This window comes from Pristis pectinata, chromosome 29, assembly GCF_009764475.1.
Source record: "Pristis pectinata isolate sPriPec2 chromosome 29, sPriPec2.1.pri, whole genome shotgun sequence".
NCBI lineage: Eukaryota > Metazoa > Chordata > Chondrichthyes > Rhinopristiformes > Pristidae > Pristis > Pristis pectinata.
This window is the reverse complement of record NC_067433.1, coordinates 7,986,068-8,006,390: the sequence shown is the minus strand read 5'-3', so window position 1 is coordinate 8,006,390 and position 20,323 is coordinate 7,986,068. Positions and strand designations below refer to the sequence as shown.

Sequence of the window (20,323 nt, the reverse complement as noted above, 5' to 3'; positions counted from 1 at the left end):
ATCGTACAGGTCAATTCATTACACAGTGCAGTTACGTTGCGTTAGTACAGAGTGCATTGAGGCAGTGCAGGTAAAAACAATAACAGTACAGAGTAAAGTGTCACAGCTACAGAGAGAGTGCAGTGCAATAAGGTCAGAGTCCATCTCATCGTACATGTGACAATAATAAACCAATACCAATACCAAATACCAGTCAGGTTTTAGATGAAATCCACTAAAGTTACATCACACTGGAGAAGTTCTAGCCCGTAAGATTTTGCCGGTGCAAACAGTTATTCCCCGGCTCCAGAGTCTGGAGCCTGGAGTCAGTCTCGAGAGAAGTGGGGTTGGGATGCGGAAGAATTTCTCCACTCAGGGGCCACGAATCATTGGGATTCTGATCCCCAGAGCTGTGGATGCCAAATATATCCAAGGAGGAGGAGACTGACAGATTCGATTGGAGGGAAATGGAAAAGTTGGACAAGGTACAAAGTCACTTTTACTTGCAATTCAAGTTCCAGCACCTAGTGACCAGTGGCTGGTCTGGTCCCTATGCCGTGTGTGTTCACTCGGTCTTATGTCCTCTCCAAGCTTGTTATATCCAAGGGATCCAGGTTGTGCTCCCTGCGGCATAGTCATGTGGTTGTTATACTGCTCCTTTGAGTATTACTTCATCTTCTTAGCGTGGAATCAGCACACAGTATGTGGGAACCGATTCTCAGGAGACTCTGAATCACGGCGCATGCAAGGTTGATGCAGCTTCTTAATGTTGTAAGCAATAAAACAATGATTGGATTTTACACCCACACTCCCTGACATTGACAGTACAAGTGCCTAACACCCCTCTTGGCTTCCCAGTGGGATAAGTGATTCTACATACTTGGCTACTGCCCTGTCTTCAGAAGCCACTGTCGACATTGTTCCCCCAGTTCCAAACCCCTTCGACTGCCTACGTTAACATCCAGGGAAATTGGACTGAACCCATTGTTGTGTTCAGTGCCATTGCCCTGCGGAAACTTGTGAAACTGGCCGGTTTGAAGTGGTATCAGCCTGGCTTGCCCCCAGAAACGTGTGCTAAATGGGGGACCAGCGCCATTCCTCAAGGAAGCTCTTTCAATTTTGCGCAGCTCCAGACGTTGTTGCGCAGCACTCAGGGAAGGATATCAGCCCGAAAGACACCAGATAGAAGCAGTATCCACTATGGTATCACCATCATTCCAAGGGACATGCAGGTCCTGGTCAATGGGAGACATGGAAGGAGTCCCGTGCATCAGGAGGGCAGGAGATCCACCAGGCCTACAGTGAGGAGAACCTGGAAGAAGGTGGCCGTCATCTCCCCTTGGGTGGAATCCCCATGCAGTGGAGCAATGGTGAAAGAATGGCCCTGATCTCACAGACAGCTTCTATCCCACTGTTATGAGACTCTCAAGAAGGCGACATCCATCACTAAGGACCCTCACCATCCGGGACATGCCCTCTTCTCGTTACTACCATCAGGGAGGAGGTACAGGAGCTTGAAGACTGAAACTCAATATTTCAGGAACAGCTTCTTCCCCTCCACCATCAGATTTCTGAATACTCCATGAACCCATGAACAGTACCTCGTTATTCTGTTTTTTCGCACTATTTATTTATTTTTGTAATTTATAGTAATTTTTATGTCTTTGCACTGTACTGTTGTTGCAAAACAGCATATTTCACATCATCTAAGTCAGTGATAATTAATCTGATTCTGATTCTAATACTGAACGGGCCTCTTGTACGATAAAGATGAACTCTTGCCCTCACAATCTACCTCATCATGACTACCTTATTGTCTACCTGCACTGCACTTTCTCTGTAACTGCAGCACGATATTACTGCTTTTCCCTTTGAAGTACCTCAAAGTGCTTATGTTTCTGGAATAATCTGTATGGATGTCTTGCTTTTCTTATTTTTGACTGTATCTCGGTACCTGTGACAATAATAAACCAATTACCAACACCAAGTGGCCAAGTAATCTGCTCGTCACTTTATATAGCCACAAGATGGAAACCCTCAAAGGAAATGTCTTCTGTGCAGTGGTTAATGTTTTGGCACAGACTAGAAGGGCCAAATGGCCTGTTTTCTGTGCTATAGTTTTTCTATGGTTTTATGGTTCTATGGTCAGGGTATTTTGAGGTTCCATTCATGAGGAAATGCTGAGGTGTTGCAACAAATCATTAAAACATCTATGTGTCATGATCAATGTTTGTGGACCGCATCAAAGGATGTGGGGATTTTATGCATCATTCCAGAAGGCGTTTGGTAAGGTGCCACCTCAAAGGTTATTGCAACAAATAAAGGCTCATGATGTGGGAGGCAACACTGGTACAGAGAGAAGATCAGCTGGTTAACAGGAAATGGAGAGTAGGCATAAATGGGTCTTTTCTTGGTTGGCAAGGTGTAATGTGTGGTGAGTTGCAGGGGTCCGTGTTGGGGCCTCAACTTCCTATGGTTTATAAAAATGGCTTGAATGAAGACACCAAGAGTACGGTTGCTAAATCTGCTGATGGCACAAAGATAGGTAGGAAAGTATTGGTATTGGTTTATTATTGTCACTTGTACTGAGGTACAGTGAAAAACTTGTCTTGCATACCAATCATACAGATCAGTTCATTACACAGTGCAGTTACATTGGGTTAGTACAGCGTGCATTAAGGTAGTACAGAGTGCATTGAGGTAGTACAGGTAAAAACAATAACAGTACAGAGTAAAGTGTCACAGCTACAGAGAAAGTGCAGTGCAATAAGGTGCAAGGTCACAACAAGGTAGGTCATGAGGTCAGAGTCCATCTCATCGTATAAGGGAACCGTTCAATAGTCTTATCACCGTGGGATAGAAGCTGTCCTTGAGTCTGGTGGTACGGCCATCAGGGTCCTGTATCTTCTACCTGATGGAAGAGGAGAGAAGAGAGAATGACCTGGGTGGGTGGGGTCTTTGATTATGCCGGCCGCTTTGCCAAGGCAGCGAGAGGTAAAGACAGAGTCCAAGGAGGGGAGGCTGGTGTCCGTGACGCTCTGGGCAAGTAAGTTGTGAAGGGGATAAAAGCAGGGATAGAAAGAGGTGGGCAAAGATCTGGCAAAAGGAGCATAATGGGGAAAATTGTGAAAGTGCCCATTGTGGCAGGAGAAATATATAACAAGCTTATGCTCTAAATGGTGAGAGATTGCAGAGTTTTGAGGCACAGGGGGGTCTGGGTGTCCCAGTGCATGTTTCACAGAAGGCTATTATGCAGGTCCAGCAAGTAATTAGGAAATCTGAGAGAATGTTGTAATTTATTGATGGGGAATTGAATAGAAAAGTAAGGAAGTTATGGTTCAGCTATATTGTTGAGACCACACCTGGAGTACTGTGTACAGAATAGGCCACTTTATTTTAAGGAAGAATGTCAATGCTTTTTCAGAGGTTTACAAACTGATAACTGGAACGGTGAGTTGTGTTATGAGGAACAATTGGACAGGCTGGGAGTTTAGAATAGTGAGATAGTGTTTATTTGAAATGTATAAGGTCTGAGGGGTCTTTGTTGGATAAATGTGGAAAAATTGTTTCTTCTTTATGGAAGGGGTCACTGTTTAAAAATAATGGGTCACTCTTTTAAGACAGAGATAAGGTGACATTCTTTTCTCTTAGATGCTCTTAAGTTTTTGGAATGCTCTTCCTCAAAGAGCAGTGGAAGCAGAGTCTTTGGATATTTTTTAAGGCGGAGGTAGAGAGGTTCATGATCAGGAAGGAGGTAAAAGGCTACCATGGGTAGAGGGGAGGTTGCAGTAAGATCAGTCAGGATCTTAATGAATGGTGAAACAGGCTTGAGGGGTTGAGTGAATTCCTTCTGCTCCTAGAACATAGAACAGTACAGCGCAGGAACAGGCCATTCAGCCCACAATGTTGTACCAAACTAATTAAACTAGTAATTAAAAGCCTAAATAAACATCTCTCCTGCCTACACAATGTCCAAATCCCTCCACTCTCTGCACGTTCGTGTTCCTATCTAAGAGCCTCTTAAACGTCTCTATCGTATTTGCCTCCACCACCACTCCAGCAGCCAATTCCAAGCAACCACCTCTCTCTGTGTAAAACCACTTGCCCTGCACATTAAACTTACCCCCCTCACCTTAAATGCATGCCCTCTAGTATTAGACATTTTGACCCTGAGAAAAAGATGCCAGCTGTCTACTCTATCTGTGCTTCTCATAATCTTATAAACTTCCATCAGGTCTCCCCTCAGCCTCTGCTGCTCCAGAGAAAACAACCCAAGTTTGTCCAAACTCTCCTTATAGCATCCCTCTAATTCATATGTTCATATGTTCCTGTCATCTGGATGATTATCGGTGTTCTACATTGGAACACAGAACATAGAACACTACAGCACAGTACAGTTATTGGCCCGCGATGTTGTGCTGACATTTTATCCTGCTCTAAGATCTATCTAACCCTTCCCTCCCACATAGCCCTCCATTTCTCCATCATTCATGTGCCTAAGAGTCTCTTCAATGTCCCTAATGTATCTGCCCCCACAACCTCTGTCAGCTGTGCGTTCCACACACCCACCACTCTCTGTGTAAAAAGCTTACCCCTGACATCCCCGTCATACCTTCCTCCAGTCACCTTAAAATTATGTCCCCTCGTGTTAGCCATTGTTGCCCTGGGGAAAAAGTCCCAGGGCGTTAAGGGAGTTAAGGAATGTAGCATGGAGAGGGTCATTTGGTTTACATTGGGGTGAGTTTTCCTTTGCCAGTTGCTTGTGAAATGAATCTCTCCTTAGGGGAATGCCTTCTGTCCCGTGCGGCCAATGCCTTCTCTGTGCAGCTGGGAGATGAGGCTGTGGATGTTGAGCAGGGACATCCCCCTATCCCCGCCACCTTCCTCCTGCTGCTCTGCAGGCCCTGCCTCAGGACCCTCGGGCTCCGGGTGTCCTTGCTGCTCTCCCTCTGGCACCAATTGATGAGGTGGTGCATCACGCAGCAGATGGCGACGAAGTCTCTGCATCTGCTGGGTGTGGCCCGCGGGGCTTGACAGATGCAGGCAACCAGGTGTCAACCTCAGGAGACCAACGGTGTCCTCCGCTCCTCTCCTGGTCTCTGCCCGGCTCTTGTATCTGTGCTCAGCTGCTGTGGTTAGAGACTGCACTGGCGTGAGGAACCAGGGCGGGAGAGGGTAAGCCACATCCCACAGGATCAATCCCACCGGATAGTGCCGGTTGCTGGGGAAGATAATCAAAAGACTAATGAGGAGGTGGTCTCTTTATCCAGAGGACTGGAGTACGGGTGGTGGGGGGGGGGGGGGGGGGGGGGGGGGGTTGGTGTCATGTTACCGCTGTACAAAGCACTGGATAAACCTCAGAAGGAGCACTGTGTGCAGGACTGTGCCCTGGGACGAGAGAGTGGAGTGTAGATTTACTATTTTATGCCTCTGCTACATGGCTCCAGTGACCCAGGTTCCATCCTGACCTGTTCAGTGCTGCCCGTGTGGAGTTTGCACGTTCTCCCTGTGACTGCGTGGGTTTCCCTCCGGTGCTCCGGTTTCCTCCCACATCCCAAGACATGCGGGTTGATAAGTTACTTGTCCCCGCTGTAAATGGATGGTAGGAAATCGGGAGAGTTGGTGGGAATGTGACAGAGAACAGGTTGTGGGGAAATGAACAGCGATGCATGGGATTGTGCTGAGAGCTGGCATAGACCTGATGGGCTGAATGGCCTCCTTCGGAGTCATAAGGAAATATAAAATGAATGTGTTCAAGATTGGGAAAGACAGACTTTTGGACCAAAGGACAGTCGAGGGTTATTGGGATCAGGCAGGAAAGTGGGGGCAAAGTGAAAATCAAATTGGCACACAAAAAGCCAGATGAAGAGTGTCCAGCTGCCACAATGGGCACTTGGGTTGTCTCAACCCAAAATGTTGACTGTCCATTTCCCTCCATAGATGCTGCCTGACTCGCTGAGTTCCTCCAGCTTTTTGTGTGTTGCTCCAGATCCCAGCATCTGCATTATCTTGTGTCCATAAACCCATAAGATATAGGAGCAGAATTAGGCCATTCAGCCCATCGAGTCTGCTCTGCTATTCAATCATGGCTGATATTTTTTCAACTCCTTTCTCCTGCCTTAAATACACCCAAGGCTGAAGAAATTCCTCTTCATCTCAGTTTTGAAGGGACGTACTTTTATTCTGAGGCTGTGCCCTCGGATCTTAGACTCTCCTGCTAACATCCTCTCCACATCCACTCTATCCAGGCCTTTCAGTATTTGGTAGGCTTCAGTGAGATCCCCCTCATCCTTCTGAACCTCATAGAGTACAGGCCCAGAGACATCAAACACTCCTCATATGTTAAGCGTGTGTCTCAAAAATCAGATCAGCCAGGATCCCGTTCCATGGTGGAGCAGGATCAAGGGGCTGAACAGTCTGCTGCTCTGATCTGTTTTATGCTCATACATAACAATACTTGGACTCTCAAGGATTGGATTTCAAACTGTGCTTGTGCTCTCTGGAATTTAGAAGGTTAGAGATGGTTTGATTAAAGTTTTTGACATATATAAGAAACAGATGCGACAGAGAGAGAGAGAGAGAGAGAGAGAGCGAGAGAGCGAGAGAGAAACTATCTCTGTCAGCTGGGGTTTAGGGCTGGAGGGAGGAAAGTCTCCGATAATTAAAGCCAAGTCTTCAGGAGTGAAGCCCGGCACACCTCTGCATGCAAAGGGTGAGGGAAGGTTGGAACTCCCTTCCACAAACTTGTTTTTTTATTGAACCAATATTGATATGAAAGCAAAGGCAACAAACAATCTGCTGGAAGATCTCAGTGGGTCGAGCAGCATCCGTGGGAGGAAATGGAGTTAGTTCATAATGGCCATGATCTCAGTGAAAGGGCAAAGTGACCCCAACAGTCCTATATTGCTCATTGGGCAGTTAGAGCAGGCAGAGTAGAGCAGCAGCAGGATTAGGCTCAGCACACTCCTATTCTGTAGCGGGATGGGTGATGAGTGCATGTGGTTGAATTGGGAATGGTCAAAGTTATTTGCAGGACCTGTTTGAGCTGTTAACATTTAAAGACTGTCGGTTAAAGTTAGTAAAAGAAGCAGCCAAACTTTTAGCCTTCTTTATGGACTTTGGATTGAAACAACAGCAAAGTGAAGTGGAATCTGTGTCCACATTTAAACAGTAAAGTTAAATCAGCGATAGACAAATACTCAGTCAAAACAGGAACCAGTGGTCAAATTGTGCACAGATCAATCTAAGTGTGATTGCTATTTGTCAAGCATGTTTACTGCGTGCATTTTGATGTTGAAATCTGTGTGCTTCTACCTGCTTCATGCTGACGTCATACTAAGTTAACTATGTGTTGGCAATCTTAAAGAGGTGACAGCTGGGTTGAATACTATAATCAAGGGCAAGGCAAGGTCACGGAAGAAGTGTTCTATTCAGATGGACAAAGTACTTTGTTAAAAATACAAACAGGTACTCCTTCCACTAGTATCTTGGTCCTTGTGTACTGCAGTTTATACCTCTGAATGTGTGTGTGTTTTTTCCTGTTAAAAATATCAAAACATGACAATGCTTGCCCGGAGATTCACCCTGGCCAGTAGAACATATGCATCATACGGTCTCGTCAGTTGTGCTTCATGTTTGAAATCTATTCCATTTGAGGCAGTGAATGAATTTCAGAATCAATGTACAATGCACTGACATTAATATAGAGCACACTGAGCAGTTCTGACCTGCAGTGAATGTCTAGGTAGTTATTTCTTCAATATAATGTGGGCTTTATGGGGATCATGGGAGATGGGGTTGATGCTGGAAAATAGTGCTGTTGGGCTGAATGGCCTACTCCTGCTCTTATTTCTTCTGTTCTTATGTTTCATGCTCGTATCTAAAGTCTAGACAACAGATGGAAAATATATCAGGAAAATTAAATAAAGTGTAATAGAAGGATATCTACTCTTGAAATAAAGTGTAAGCGCGTCATTTTTGAGCATGCCCACACTATCCTAAGTTCAACTTGGATCCAAGCCATCTTTGTAATTACACCACTTCTTGAGAACACATTACAGAAGGGGAGTCTTTCAATACACCAAGCCCATCTTTTCCGCAGTACACTGCCTGATGCGTTACAGTTTCCTGAGGCAAAGCTTTCAGAACCTTATCTCCAGCCCTCAAGTTCAGTAAGAGACACATTACTTCCCAATTAACATTAGTTTCCCCGCATGATTCACTCTCCCTGCAAGACCGTTCCAAGCACACAACAATTCAGCAGTTACCAACCTCCTTCATCGTATCTATCCTTAGTTTCTCTTTAAAAACATTCAACTTCCCCTCCCAGGTGCTGGTTATTCAACATTTGAAAAGATTCCACAGTGTATGGAAAATAATTGAATGAGCTGCTTCCCAATGGATTTACTTTGGACTGTTTGATGTTAACACTGCTAGGTCAACAGGAGACTGAAACACATCCAGATCCCTTTAAACATGAAAGTGCAAGTCAGGTCAGCCTGTCAAAAGTACACTCCTGACAACAGCACATTTTTCTAACAATATCACAGTGCCCTATCAACCAACCATGAGTCCCATATTTTTTGCCAAAAGTGATGTCAATACATTCCACTTTGTTGGCAGGGTTTGAAAATATACCTTTCTGGCTGATATGTGAGTATGAGGTCATAATTTATAAGTGTTGTGCTACCTTAATATTTTCCAGTTTATAAAATACCTGTTTGATATGTTTTGTTGTATGCATCAGCCCTAACCACACAACCTACCAACAATGTTAAGACATAAAAGATTGGGTCCAAGACATTCAAAGTTTTGGCATATGATTTTCAAGTGCTGTTTAATTGATTTCCAGTTTTTGTGTGTGTGTGTGTGTGTGTGAGAGAGAGAGAGAGAGAGAGATACTTCCGTGCATGGAGTGTGTACAATGCATAGAGGCAATTTGACTGGTAGTTCTGTGGTATGTGTGTGTGTGTGTGTGTGTGCGCGTGCATGTGCGTGAATGCGTGTGTGAGTGCATGCGCATGTGTGTGCGTGCACTGCAAGTCTGTGTTTGCGTGCATGTGTGCATTTGTAAGTGTGTGCGTGTGCGCATGTGTGTGTAGGCGTGTGTGTGTGTGTGTGTGCGCGCGCGCGCAAATTTATGGCGCCAGTGCTGGTTTTGGCAGGTGGGATTAGTTGTCCTGTTCATTAGCGTTGACTAGATGTGAGGGGTCGGTAACACTGGGATTGGCTCCTTGGAGTATCCCATTATTCTTTGCTCTCTCTGGCTCCCCGCAGCCTCCCTGCAGCTGTTCACCTCTGCTACCGAACTGTTGGCTGAAATGTGAGCCCCTGGGGCCGTCATTGCAATCAGTGGTTCAAAGTCAAAGTCAAGTTTATTGTCATCTGCACACATACAATGAAAAACTTACTTGCAGCAGCATCACAGGCACATAGCATCAGATAAGCAGCATTTACAAGAAAAACGTAAATATAAATTATACACAGTTTTTACAAGAAAGAACACAATTAGAACAAAGTCCATTTTAGTGCAGTGAGTGTCGTTTTGCCAAACTGTATTGATTGGGGTTGTGCTGGTTGGTTCAAGAATATAGAACAGTACAGCACAGAACCAGGCCCTTCAGCCCACGATGTCTGTGCTGACCATGATGCCAAATTGAACTAATCCCATCTGCCTGCACACGGGCTATACCCCACCATCCCCTGCCTGTTTGTGTGCCTGTCTAACATTGCTATTAAATCTTCTCCCACCACTTTCCCTGACAGCACATTCTAAGCACTCACCACTCTCTGTGTAAAAAACTTCTCTGGTAAACTTAAACTTTCCCCCTCTCACCTTAAAGTTATGCCCTCTAGTATTTGACATTTCCACCCTGGAAAAAAGACTCTGACCATCTACCCTATCTTTGCTTCTCATAGTTTTTCATACTCCTATCAGCTCACCCCTCAGCCCCCGATGCTCCAGAGAAAACAACTCAGTTTTGTCCAACCTCTCCTTATAGCTAATACTCTCTAATTTAGGCAACATCCTGGTGAACCTCATCTGCACCCTCTCCAAAGCCTCCACATCGTTCCTGTAATGGGGCAACCAGAAAGTGCAATGTAAATGCAATACAAAAGAAGGTGAAAATGAGATAACTAAAGAAACAAGGGGAGAGAGTGGAGGTGGTCTAAGTGGAGAATAAGTATCTGAAATTAGGAAAAGAATGATTGAAACCTGAAATAAAAATGCTGATCATTTGAAGTTGTTGAAAGAAATACCTGCCTCACTTGCCTATCAAGATTTTAACTTGAAGACGGCAAGCTTTCTGTGGGAGTGGGGCTAACTTTCAGGTTAATGGGAATTTGTTCAACTGAATGCAACTGCACTCTGGATCCAAGGACACCCCCAACCTCAGCAGTGGACCTGCAACCTGCAACTGAGCTTGTGTTTTAGCTTCAACTGATCATCACCTCACTCGCTGAATGGGGGCACAAATTCAAGCACCCACTATCAGGCTGGAGGTCCGTGACCAGTGGTGTTCTGCAAGGACCGGTGATGGGACGTCTGATGTTTGTGATATATATCAATGATTTGGATGAAGATGTCTTCCCAAATTGCACCATTATTATGTGGCTCAGTCACTCCTTAGGACAGCGAGTTTCACAGTGACCCATCTCTCCAAGGAAAGGAATTTCTTTTGAATTTCCTGAGAGATTTCTTGGTGGCAGTTTGGTATTGGTCTTCCCTTCATGTGGACACACCCTGCCTGTGTCCATCCCATCAAAAAACTTCTGTTGTTTTACACATGCTGCAAGGTGCCTGCAATATTTTTGGTCTTGCTTCCTGACCTAGGATGCGTCCCTGTCCACTCTATCCTGTATGCTCAACCCACACAGCTCTAGGGACCCTCGTAAGATTATGACCTCTGGTACTGTTTGTGTGGAGCTTGCACGTTCTCCCCGTGTCTGCGTGGGTTTCCTCCAGGTGCTCTGGTTTCCTCCCACATTCCAAAGACGTACGGGTTAGGAAGTTGAGGGCATGCTATGGTGGCGCCGGAAGTGTGACGACACTTGCGAGCTGCTCCCAGAACGCAATGGATGCATTTCACTGTGTGTTTTGATGTACATGTGACTAATAAAGGTAAAGATATCTTACTTTGTCCCTGTTTCCTCCCACATCCCAAGGATGTGCTGGTGGATTAAATTGCTACTGTAAACCACCCCTTCAAAAGGTTAATGACAAAAGAATCAAAAAGGGGCTGATGAGTATGTGGGAGAAAATAAGTTACAGGGCTGCAGGGAATGGAAATGAGGGGGCTAGCATTGAGGCCTCCTTTGTTATAGTTAGGTAGTCAAACCAGATCGTCAAACCTTGCCCGCCTCAACATTCACGCCACAGTTATTTGCTCTGCTCCTCCCACACTATGTGAGTATTGCCACATCACACAGTGGTTGAAGAGGGGTTCACTCCCTGGAAACAACAGGGAAGGTGCTGGAATCTATTATTAAGGAAGTGGTAAGTGGACATTTAGAAAGGAAATAATAGGGTTGGGCAGAGCCAGCAGGGGTTAATGAAAGACAAATGAGATTTGACTAATCAAGTTTATTGAGGTTGTAACCAGCAAGATAAATAAGTGGGAGCCAGTGAATGTGGTAGACTTGGACTTCCATAAGGCCTTTGATAAGGTGCAACACAAGAGGTTATTATACAATATTAGAGCACTTAGGATTGAGGGTAACATATTGGCAAAGATTGAGGGAGGAATAGACAGCAGAACTGGGAATAAATGGGTCAGTTGGGAAACTGGGCCCTGTGAGGTGGCACAAGGATCAGTGCTGTTCACAATCCATATCAAAGATTTGGATGAGGATATCAAGTATCATATATCCAAGTTGGTCCATCCGACTCCCATAGGCTGCCTCAGATGGATGCAGTGAGTGGAGGTGGGGGCTACACTGAAACTTTGTGTTAGGGGGAGGAATTAAAATCTCCCCAAGGAGGAAGGTCACCCTTTGGATTGTTCAGATGTGGATATGGCTATCGTATCAAAATCTTAACCAAGGGCCAAAATGTGGCCCTGTTGACCTTGCCCACCTCATGGATTATAGGACATAGAACATAGAACAGTACAGCACAGGGACAGGCCCTTCGGCCCACACTGTTGTGCGGAACCAATTACATTAGTAATAAAATGCCCAGCTAAACTAATCCCTCCTGCGTACACAATGTCCATATCCTACCATTTCCCTCACATTCATGTTCCTATCTAAGAGCTTCTTGAACACCCCTATCGTATTTGCCTCCACCACACCCCAGGCAGCACATTCCAGGCACCCGCCACTCTCTGTGTAAAAAAACAGCCCTGCACATCTCCTTTGAATTTACCCCCTATCACCTTAAATGCACGCCCTCTGGTATTAGACATTTCAACCCTGGAGGAAAGATACTGGTTGTCTACCCTATCTATGCCTCTCATAACCTTATAAACATCTATCAGATCTCCCCTCAGCCTCCACCACTCCAGAGAGAACAACCCAAGTTTGTCCAACCTATCCTTAAAGCACATGCCCTCTAATCCAGGCAGCATCCTGGTAAACCTCTTCTGCACCCTCGCCAAAGCCTCAACATCTTTCCTACAATGGGGGCGACCAGAACTTAATGCAATACTCCAGATGCAGCCTAACTAAAGCTTTATAAAGCTGCATCATACCTTCCTGACTCTTGAACTCAATGCCTCGACTAATGAAGGCAAACATACCATATGCCTTCTTTACCGCCCTATCAACCTGTGTAGCCACATTCAGAGAGCTCTGAACTTGGACCCCAAGATCCCTCTGCTCATCAACACTGTTAAGGGTCTTGCCATTAACAAACTGTCTCTCCATTATCATTTCTATTACCTCAGTGATTACCCCACAGATGAGTCTACAGATGTGTCTAAAATTCATTCAACTTCCATTCAGTGAGCCCAGTGGAATGAGAATTAACTGGCTTCTATAAAGAATTGGTTATCCATCTTACCAGATTACCAGCCAGTTGGGAAAATGAAAATTAACCCAAAGTTTCCTGAAGCCTTTGCTGTCCAGGTTCCATGGGAATTGCTTCATCCAATACCAACAGCGAAGAGTGGGATCAATATTCCAACCAGCAAAACAAACAAGAGGAAACTGAGGGGGTGAGGGGAGAGGTAACTGTGTTAGAGCTTTGGTTTTGCAGCCAGTCACTCTGCACTCTTCCTGCACTTGGACCCATATTCCATAACCTCTCGGTACACAATGGGTCAGTAGCTTTGTTAACTGTGCTACTGTTGTCTCTTAATCCTGGGTGTACAGATCAACTGTTTGTTTGGGTGAGTATATTTCTCCACTGAAAGCATCTGTAGTTGAAGAGCAGGATGGGGGTCGTTTATCTTCACCTTCAATGTTTCAGCGGTGCAGGATGCTAACTTCCTTGTAATTCCAACACGCTGAAAAAAATCTAAAACCTTCAAAGTGAGATTGTGCGGATGGTGTCTGGAGATACAGGCATCTGCATGTAATCAGAGCTCTGTCCTGGGCAGGTGATTGGATAGTTCAGCCAGTACAAGTGGGGTATGAGGCCAGGAACATTGACTCCACCACCACTAATTTGAGTTGTAGAGCTTCAGTACAAATAAAAGGCCAAAAATATTTGAAGGTATGATCCTGTTAGAATATTGTACCTAGTACGAGGCTTGATAAGTATTGTTAATTTATTTGATGCTTTGTTTTTATTACAGAGCAAATCATAGAAAAAGATGAAGGTCCTTACTACACACACCTTGGTTCAGGCCCAACTGTGGCCGCAATACGGGAACTCATGGAGGAAAGGTAGGTCAACAACACGTCTCAGTCCTTTGCTCAGAGAGTGGATAGGAGCCAACTTGGAGAAGGGAATCCATTCACATGGATCTGCAGTCTAAGTCGAAGTCAAGTTTATTGTCATCTGCACAAGTACATGTATGCACAGGTACAATGGAAAACTTACTTGCAGCAGCACATAGCATCACATAAGCAGGCATTAACAATAAAAAGCATGATTTAAACATAAATTATACACAATTTTTACAAGAAAGAACACAATTAGAACAAAATAAAAGTCCATTTTTGTGCAAAGTGGTCACAGTGTTGCTAAACTGTAGTGATTAAGGTTGTGCCGGATGGTTCAAGAACCAAATGGTTGAAGGGAAGTAGTAGTCCTTGAACCTATGAGAGGCCAACCGAGAGCGAGGAATAATTCAGCAACTCAAGGGATTGCAACAGTGGAAGTTTGCTACGCCTGTAACTAAATGCACACACGTAGTCAATAAGCTCGATGTGTTACAGACACAAGTCACCAAATGGGGCTTCAATACACTGGAAGAAACAAAGAGGAGGCTCAGACAAGGAGAAGACTGGGAGTGTAATCAAGAAATCTGGAGGCATAGAGAAGGAAAGAGGAAGTGGTCCCTGTAGTCAAAGAAAATATTGTAGTAATGGAGAAAGATATGTAGAAGAGGGACCAAACCAGGGTCAATTTGGTTAGAACTAAATATATGTTCTTCTAGTGGACTGACTGCCTATTATAGTCCAGCAGATTGCAAGGGGGAGTTGGAGGACAATTGTTGCAGAATTAGGTTGCTAGGTTAATTGAAAAACACGACAATGCTGGAGGAACTCAACAGGCCAGGCAGCATCTGTGGAGAAAAGCAGGCGGTCAACGTTTCGGGTCAGGACCCTTCTTCAGGACTGAAGGTAGGAAAAGGGGAAGCCCGATATATAGGAGGGAAAAGCAGAGCAGTGATAGGTGGAAAAGAGGGGAGGTGGGTTGGGCACAAGGTGGTGATAGGTAGATGCAGGTAAGAGATAGTGATGGGCAGGTGTGGGGGAGGAGGGGAGAGCAGATCCACCGGGGGATGGGCCAAAGGTAAGGAGAGAAAAAAAAGGGTTAGTAAAAAAAAAGAGATAGGCCAGGAAAGGGAAGAAAAGAAGAGGCACGGTTGGGGTGATTGGGGGGTGGGGGGGGGGGGCGCGGAAGGGGGGGTGGGGATTACTTAAAGTGGGAGAATTCAATGTTCGTGCCGTTAGGCTGCAAGGTTCCAAGATGGAAAATGAGGTGCTGTTCCTCATTTTTCGTCTTGGAACTGTGCCCCCCCCCGCCCCCCCGCCCCAACCACTCCTCTTCTTTTCTTCCCTTTCCTGGCCTATCTCTCTTTTTACTAACCCCCTTTTTATTCTCTCCTTACCTTTGACCCATCCCCCGGTGGATCTGCGCTCCCCTCCTCCCCCACACCTGCCCATCACTATCTCTTACCTGCATTTACCTATCACCACCCCGTGCCCACCCCACCTCCCCTCTTTTGTCCACCTATCACTGCTCTGCTTTTTCCTCTTATATATCGGGCTTCCCCTTTTCCTATCTTCAGTCCTGAAGAAGGGTCCTGACCCGAAACGTTGACCGCCTGCTTTTCTCCACGGATGCTGCCTGGCCTGCTGAGTTCCTCCAGCATAATCGTGTGTTTCATGTAGATTCCAGCATCTGCGGTCCTTTGTTTCTTTGGTAGGTTAATTGGGCATCGTAGATTGCAATTCGTGTGTAGGTAAGTGGTGGGATCTGGAGAGAATTGACAGGAATGTGGGGAGAATAAAAGGAGATTAGTGTAGGATTACTGTAAAATTGGTACTTGATGGTGTAGATTCAGTTGGTCTAAGGGGCTGTTTCCGCCCTGTATCACCCTATGATTCCAATTACAGAAATACACTGGGTACTTCAATTATACCAACATCAACTCAGATACCAACAGCGTAAAGAGCAAACAGTGAAGAGTTTCTGAAATATGAACAAAGGAGTTTTCTTAATCACTCTTTGTAACCCAGTGAGGAAGGAACCAGAAGCTAAAAACTGCAGATGCTGGGAATCTGAAATGAAAACAGGAAATGCTGGAAATACTCAGCAGGTCAGGCAGTTTCTGTGGAGAGAGAAACTGAGTGAATGCTTCTGATTGACGAGTTTTCATCAGAAGGAACCAGTGCTGGATTTCATTTTTGGGAAATGAAACAGAGCTGGGCTTCAGTGTAAGAGTACTTGGGGAACAGTCATCTTTATATCGTCAGGTTATGCTTATGAAGAAGACAGTTTACATTAAAACTGAGACAAGATAATTTCAGCAAGTTGAAAAGTTGTCTGACTCCTGATTAGAATCATAAATTTGTCAGAAATATACTCACTGAATAAGAGGAGGTTTCCAAAGCAGAGATGGTTCAGCAACAGAGATGGCAGACTGCAATATCCAGGAGTGGAGAGGTATCCAAAGTTCAAGCTTCCAGATGACTAGCGGAATAAAATGAGAGGCTTTTCACAAAAATAAGGTTATAATACAGCAGAAAACCAAGTTGAATATCAACAGAATTGTGAAGGAAACGGGGGCAAGGAGCAGTAAATGGGAATAGATTAGCAGTTAAAATGAAGCAAACACAAGCCCTTCTATAAATGGAAACAGGAGAGGTGCAGTCAAAGAAGTGTGGGACCAATCAGGGGCATCAAAGGACATGGCTGCGTACAGAATGGAGACTTTGTACGGCTTTTCACCAGAGAGGGCAGCAATGGAGCAGTGTAGGTGGTGATTTTAGAGAGGGTACAATGGGTGAAGGGAGGGCAGTGGTCAAGGTAAGAGAAAATAGATAGGGAAGATTCAGAAGGTTATGTGCTCATAAACTTCTAAATTGGACTGGCTTGGATGGGCATCTTGGTCGGCATGGATGAGTTAGGCCAAAGGGCCTGTTGTGTGTTGTACGACTCTCTGTCACGATGACTCTAAAGGGCTCACGGTCCAGGTAGAATGTATCAGTGGTTCTGTGCAATATTGTTGAATCCTGCTTGGATATGGGTAGTGTGGATATAGGTGACACAGCTGGTGGAGGTGCTGCCTCACAGCTCCGGTGACCCGGGTTCAATGGTTGCTGTCCATGTGGAGTTTGGATGTTCTCCCTGTGACCACCATGTGGCTTTCCTCTGAATGCTCCAGTTTCCTCCAACATCCCAAAGACTTGCAGGTTGGTAAGTTAATTGGCTGTTGTAAATTGCCCCTAGTGTGTAGCTGAGTGGTAGAAACTGGGGGAAGTTGATGGGAATGTGGGAAGAATAAAATGGGTTAGGGTAGGATTAGTGTAAAAATGGGTGCTTGATAGTCAGTATGGATTTGATGGGCTGAAGGGCCTATGCTGCCTCTCTTGATTACTACTCTTGTTTATGAATTAATTTCAGGCTCGGGACTGGGATGCTCAGCAGTTCGAGCAGCATCTGTGGAGAGGGAAACAAAGATAGTGTTTCAGTTTGATGACCTTTCGTCAGGACCCAGGTAATGGAAGGTGACGAAAGGACATTGAGGTGAAAAGTTAATTCAGTTCCTCTCCACAGATGCTGCCCAACCTGCTGAGCATTTCCAACGCTTTCTGATTTCATCTTAGATTGCCAGCATCTGCATTTGAGATTTTAAAGGTAACTTTATAGTGACGCAACTTTGCACCAATTGCTTTTGATGTCAGTAAAGTTGCATGCGCAGTTTTACATGCTGACAGGGAAGAAGTACGTAGCATAAAGGCTCCTATTACTCCATGACATCCCCATTGACCCCTCCCCACGGCCTGCAAAAGGGATGATACCCATTTTGCCCATGTGGGTATGTTGCTGATAAACCCCTTGATAGGGTTTGAGTTGCCCCAGTTTTCCCAAGGCATCAAGAACGAAAGAATGGAAGCCAAACTCAATACCAATTGCAACAAAGACCAATGAATGAGATTTGTAAATTAAGAAGTTAAACAAAATATTTAGGGCTTTCGATTGCTTCAGAAATCTTAACAGTACAAAGATAACGAACATCTGCTGGGAAGGTTGGCGGGCTTTCTCAAAGTATTATTTTGTTTACTTCCAACGAGGCATTGGTTAGTTGTTTCAATAGATGGTTGGGCTACTAGGGTGATGCGTTCCTCCGCTGAGAGAAAACAGCTTAACAGTTTGTAGTTCGCCTTGTCTCGTTAAACTATTCAATGTTTGGAAAGGTGAACAAAACACATGTGAGAGCACATGCAAGAATCACACTCTCCAGTCCATCTAAAGTCATTGAAGGATACAGCACAGAAACAGGCCCTTCGGCCCATCGAGTCCATGCCAACCATCAAACACCTATTTCCACTAATCCGACATTAATTCCATTTTTTTCATTCTCCCTACAATCTTATCAAGTCCTCCCAGATTTTAGCACTCACCCACGCACTAGGGACAATTTACAGTGGGCATTTAACCTCTAATCCACTCGCCTTTGGGATATGAAAGGGAACCGGAGAACCTGGAGCAAACCCACACGGTCACAGGGAGAATGTGCAAACTCCACACAGGCAGCACCGCAGGTCAGGATTGAACCGGGGTCTCTGACGCTGTAGGTCAGCAGCTCTACCAGCTTTGCCACCGCAGGAAGGAAAGGTCCATCATTCCATCCCCTATGTTACCTTATCATACATCTGACATTGGTCATAAAGTTAACTCCAGATCATTAAAGACAGGGATGGACTTTTAGGAGATTCTGATGGTTCTAAACCAAGATACTATCCAAGACACCCAAAACATTTGTAAGAAGCTCTGTTTAGACTTGAGCAGTGATCAAATGGCATTTGGATAACTTGAAAGTTCATAATTTTCATGAAAAAACAGTTTGGTCACCCTTTGGTAAGGAGCAATCTGTGCACATCACCATATCACACACAAGGGAAGCAAAGTTCTAAACAAACAAATAGGAAAGGAATTTTGCTGAAAAAAATTGCTCTGCCATTTATTTCTAGGAACAGAGAAGAAATTTTCCAAGCTGCTTTGAGCCTTCTTCAGTAAAGAATTTAAATTATTTAAGATGGAATAACAAATCAATAAAAACAAATGCAATTTCAAAATATCTGTCAGATTATTGTTATCAAAAGCACACAACCAGTTTTGTTCAGCAGCCTTTTTCTAGACACCAGGGCTGGGAGTTAGACTTCATCCAATAAATTTCCCTGGTCCAACCTTTGCAATTTAAATGACAGGCATTCCAAGTTGAACAAGTTTAATTGGATCAGTGGAATCCAAATTGAAGCCAGGTTTGCAGTACAAGTGGGCTCTGGGAAACCAGCATCACAAGAGAAAACTTCAAAGAAGTGGAGCTTTATCCCAGATGAGGGTGAAAGCATTTCCAGTTGTGCCTGGTTTTGAGGATGGAGAGCCTTCACAGGATCCCGCCGCTTAGCAACCACAACCCTGCTATGACATCACTCAGTTTTCAGTACAACCTCCTGGGGTGCTCTGAGAATTCAACAGACAGGCAATTTGAAAATAACTGCTTTCACATGACCAGCACTTTCACATCTTGTTCTGCTCTTGAAAAGAAGAGCTTCACACGTGAGCAAGTTTCAACAAATATCCAAGAACAGCTCGCATGTTGTGCTACATCCACTGTTTTACTGTTCTGACTTCATTCACACTGTGCACAGAAATATATTTCAGATTTCAGAATTGCTTCTACTGTTTCAAAGAGCCAAAAGTGAATTCAGTGCTTTTGTCTGAGAAGGCGTTTGCTTTTTCTCAAACGACAGTTTGATAGATATTTGAAAAAGAGTCTTAATTTGTAGGCGCCCGTGACAAACATTTGGGTATGTCTAACCCTAACATCCAACCCCCTTTGCTGTTCTCAATGTGGAAAGGAGCATGGAAAAGATAACACAATTGCCTTGACATTGACATTGTTTTTCTAGGGCTGAGTGATTGAAAATTGAGTTAGGTTGGAGTAAATAATTTTGTGACCATCTCTGAGTCAAATTGGCAACCAGGAAATTTGAGTAGCCCTTCCTATCAGGGGTCATAGAGTCACAGAGAGAAACAGCACAGAAACAGGCCCTTCAGTCCAACTCATCCATACTCACCAAGATGTGTACCTGAGCTAGTCCCGATTGCCTAATTTGGCCTTTACCCCCCAACCTCCCCCCCCCCCCCATGTACCTGTCCAAATGTCTTTTCAACAGTGTAATTATGCCTTCTTCTACCACTTCCTCTGGCAGCTTGTTCCATATACCGTCCTATTCCTGCCTTCACTTCACAAAGTGCTTTAAAATGTGTGGTTAACAGAACATTCCAAGCTCTGTAGTTGACTTGATGATACAAGTATCGTTGAAAGTTTCGCCTTATCTCCAGCACCCCTGCTTCTGAGTGAAAAAGCTATGACCTTGCAATAGTCCACACCAAAGTACACACCTCAAGATCTTAATAGTGTTGGCCACAGCTGAATATCTCCATCAACAGTCTCGAACGGAATGGGGGGGGGGGAGTTTGTACGAGCTCACTTTT

At 44.7% G+C, this 20,323-nt stretch overlaps 1 protein-coding gene across 7 annotated transcripts in view; it reads left to right on the top strand.

Annotated features, from left to right (window-relative positions):
- Positions 1 to 20,323, top strand: part of LOC127584136 (methylcytosine dioxygenase tet3-like) — a 259,452-nt gene that overhangs the window by 190,335 nt on the left and 48,794 nt on the right. For all 7 annotated transcript variants that reach the window (XM_052040712.1, XM_052040715.1, XM_052040716.1 and 4 more), the window contains one exon: positions 13,719 to 13,809. In XM_052040712.1, the coding sequence (XP_051896672.1) occupies positions 13,719 to 13,809 (91 nt within the window). The remainder of the gene's footprint in view (positions 1 to 13,718; positions 13,810 to 20,323) is intronic.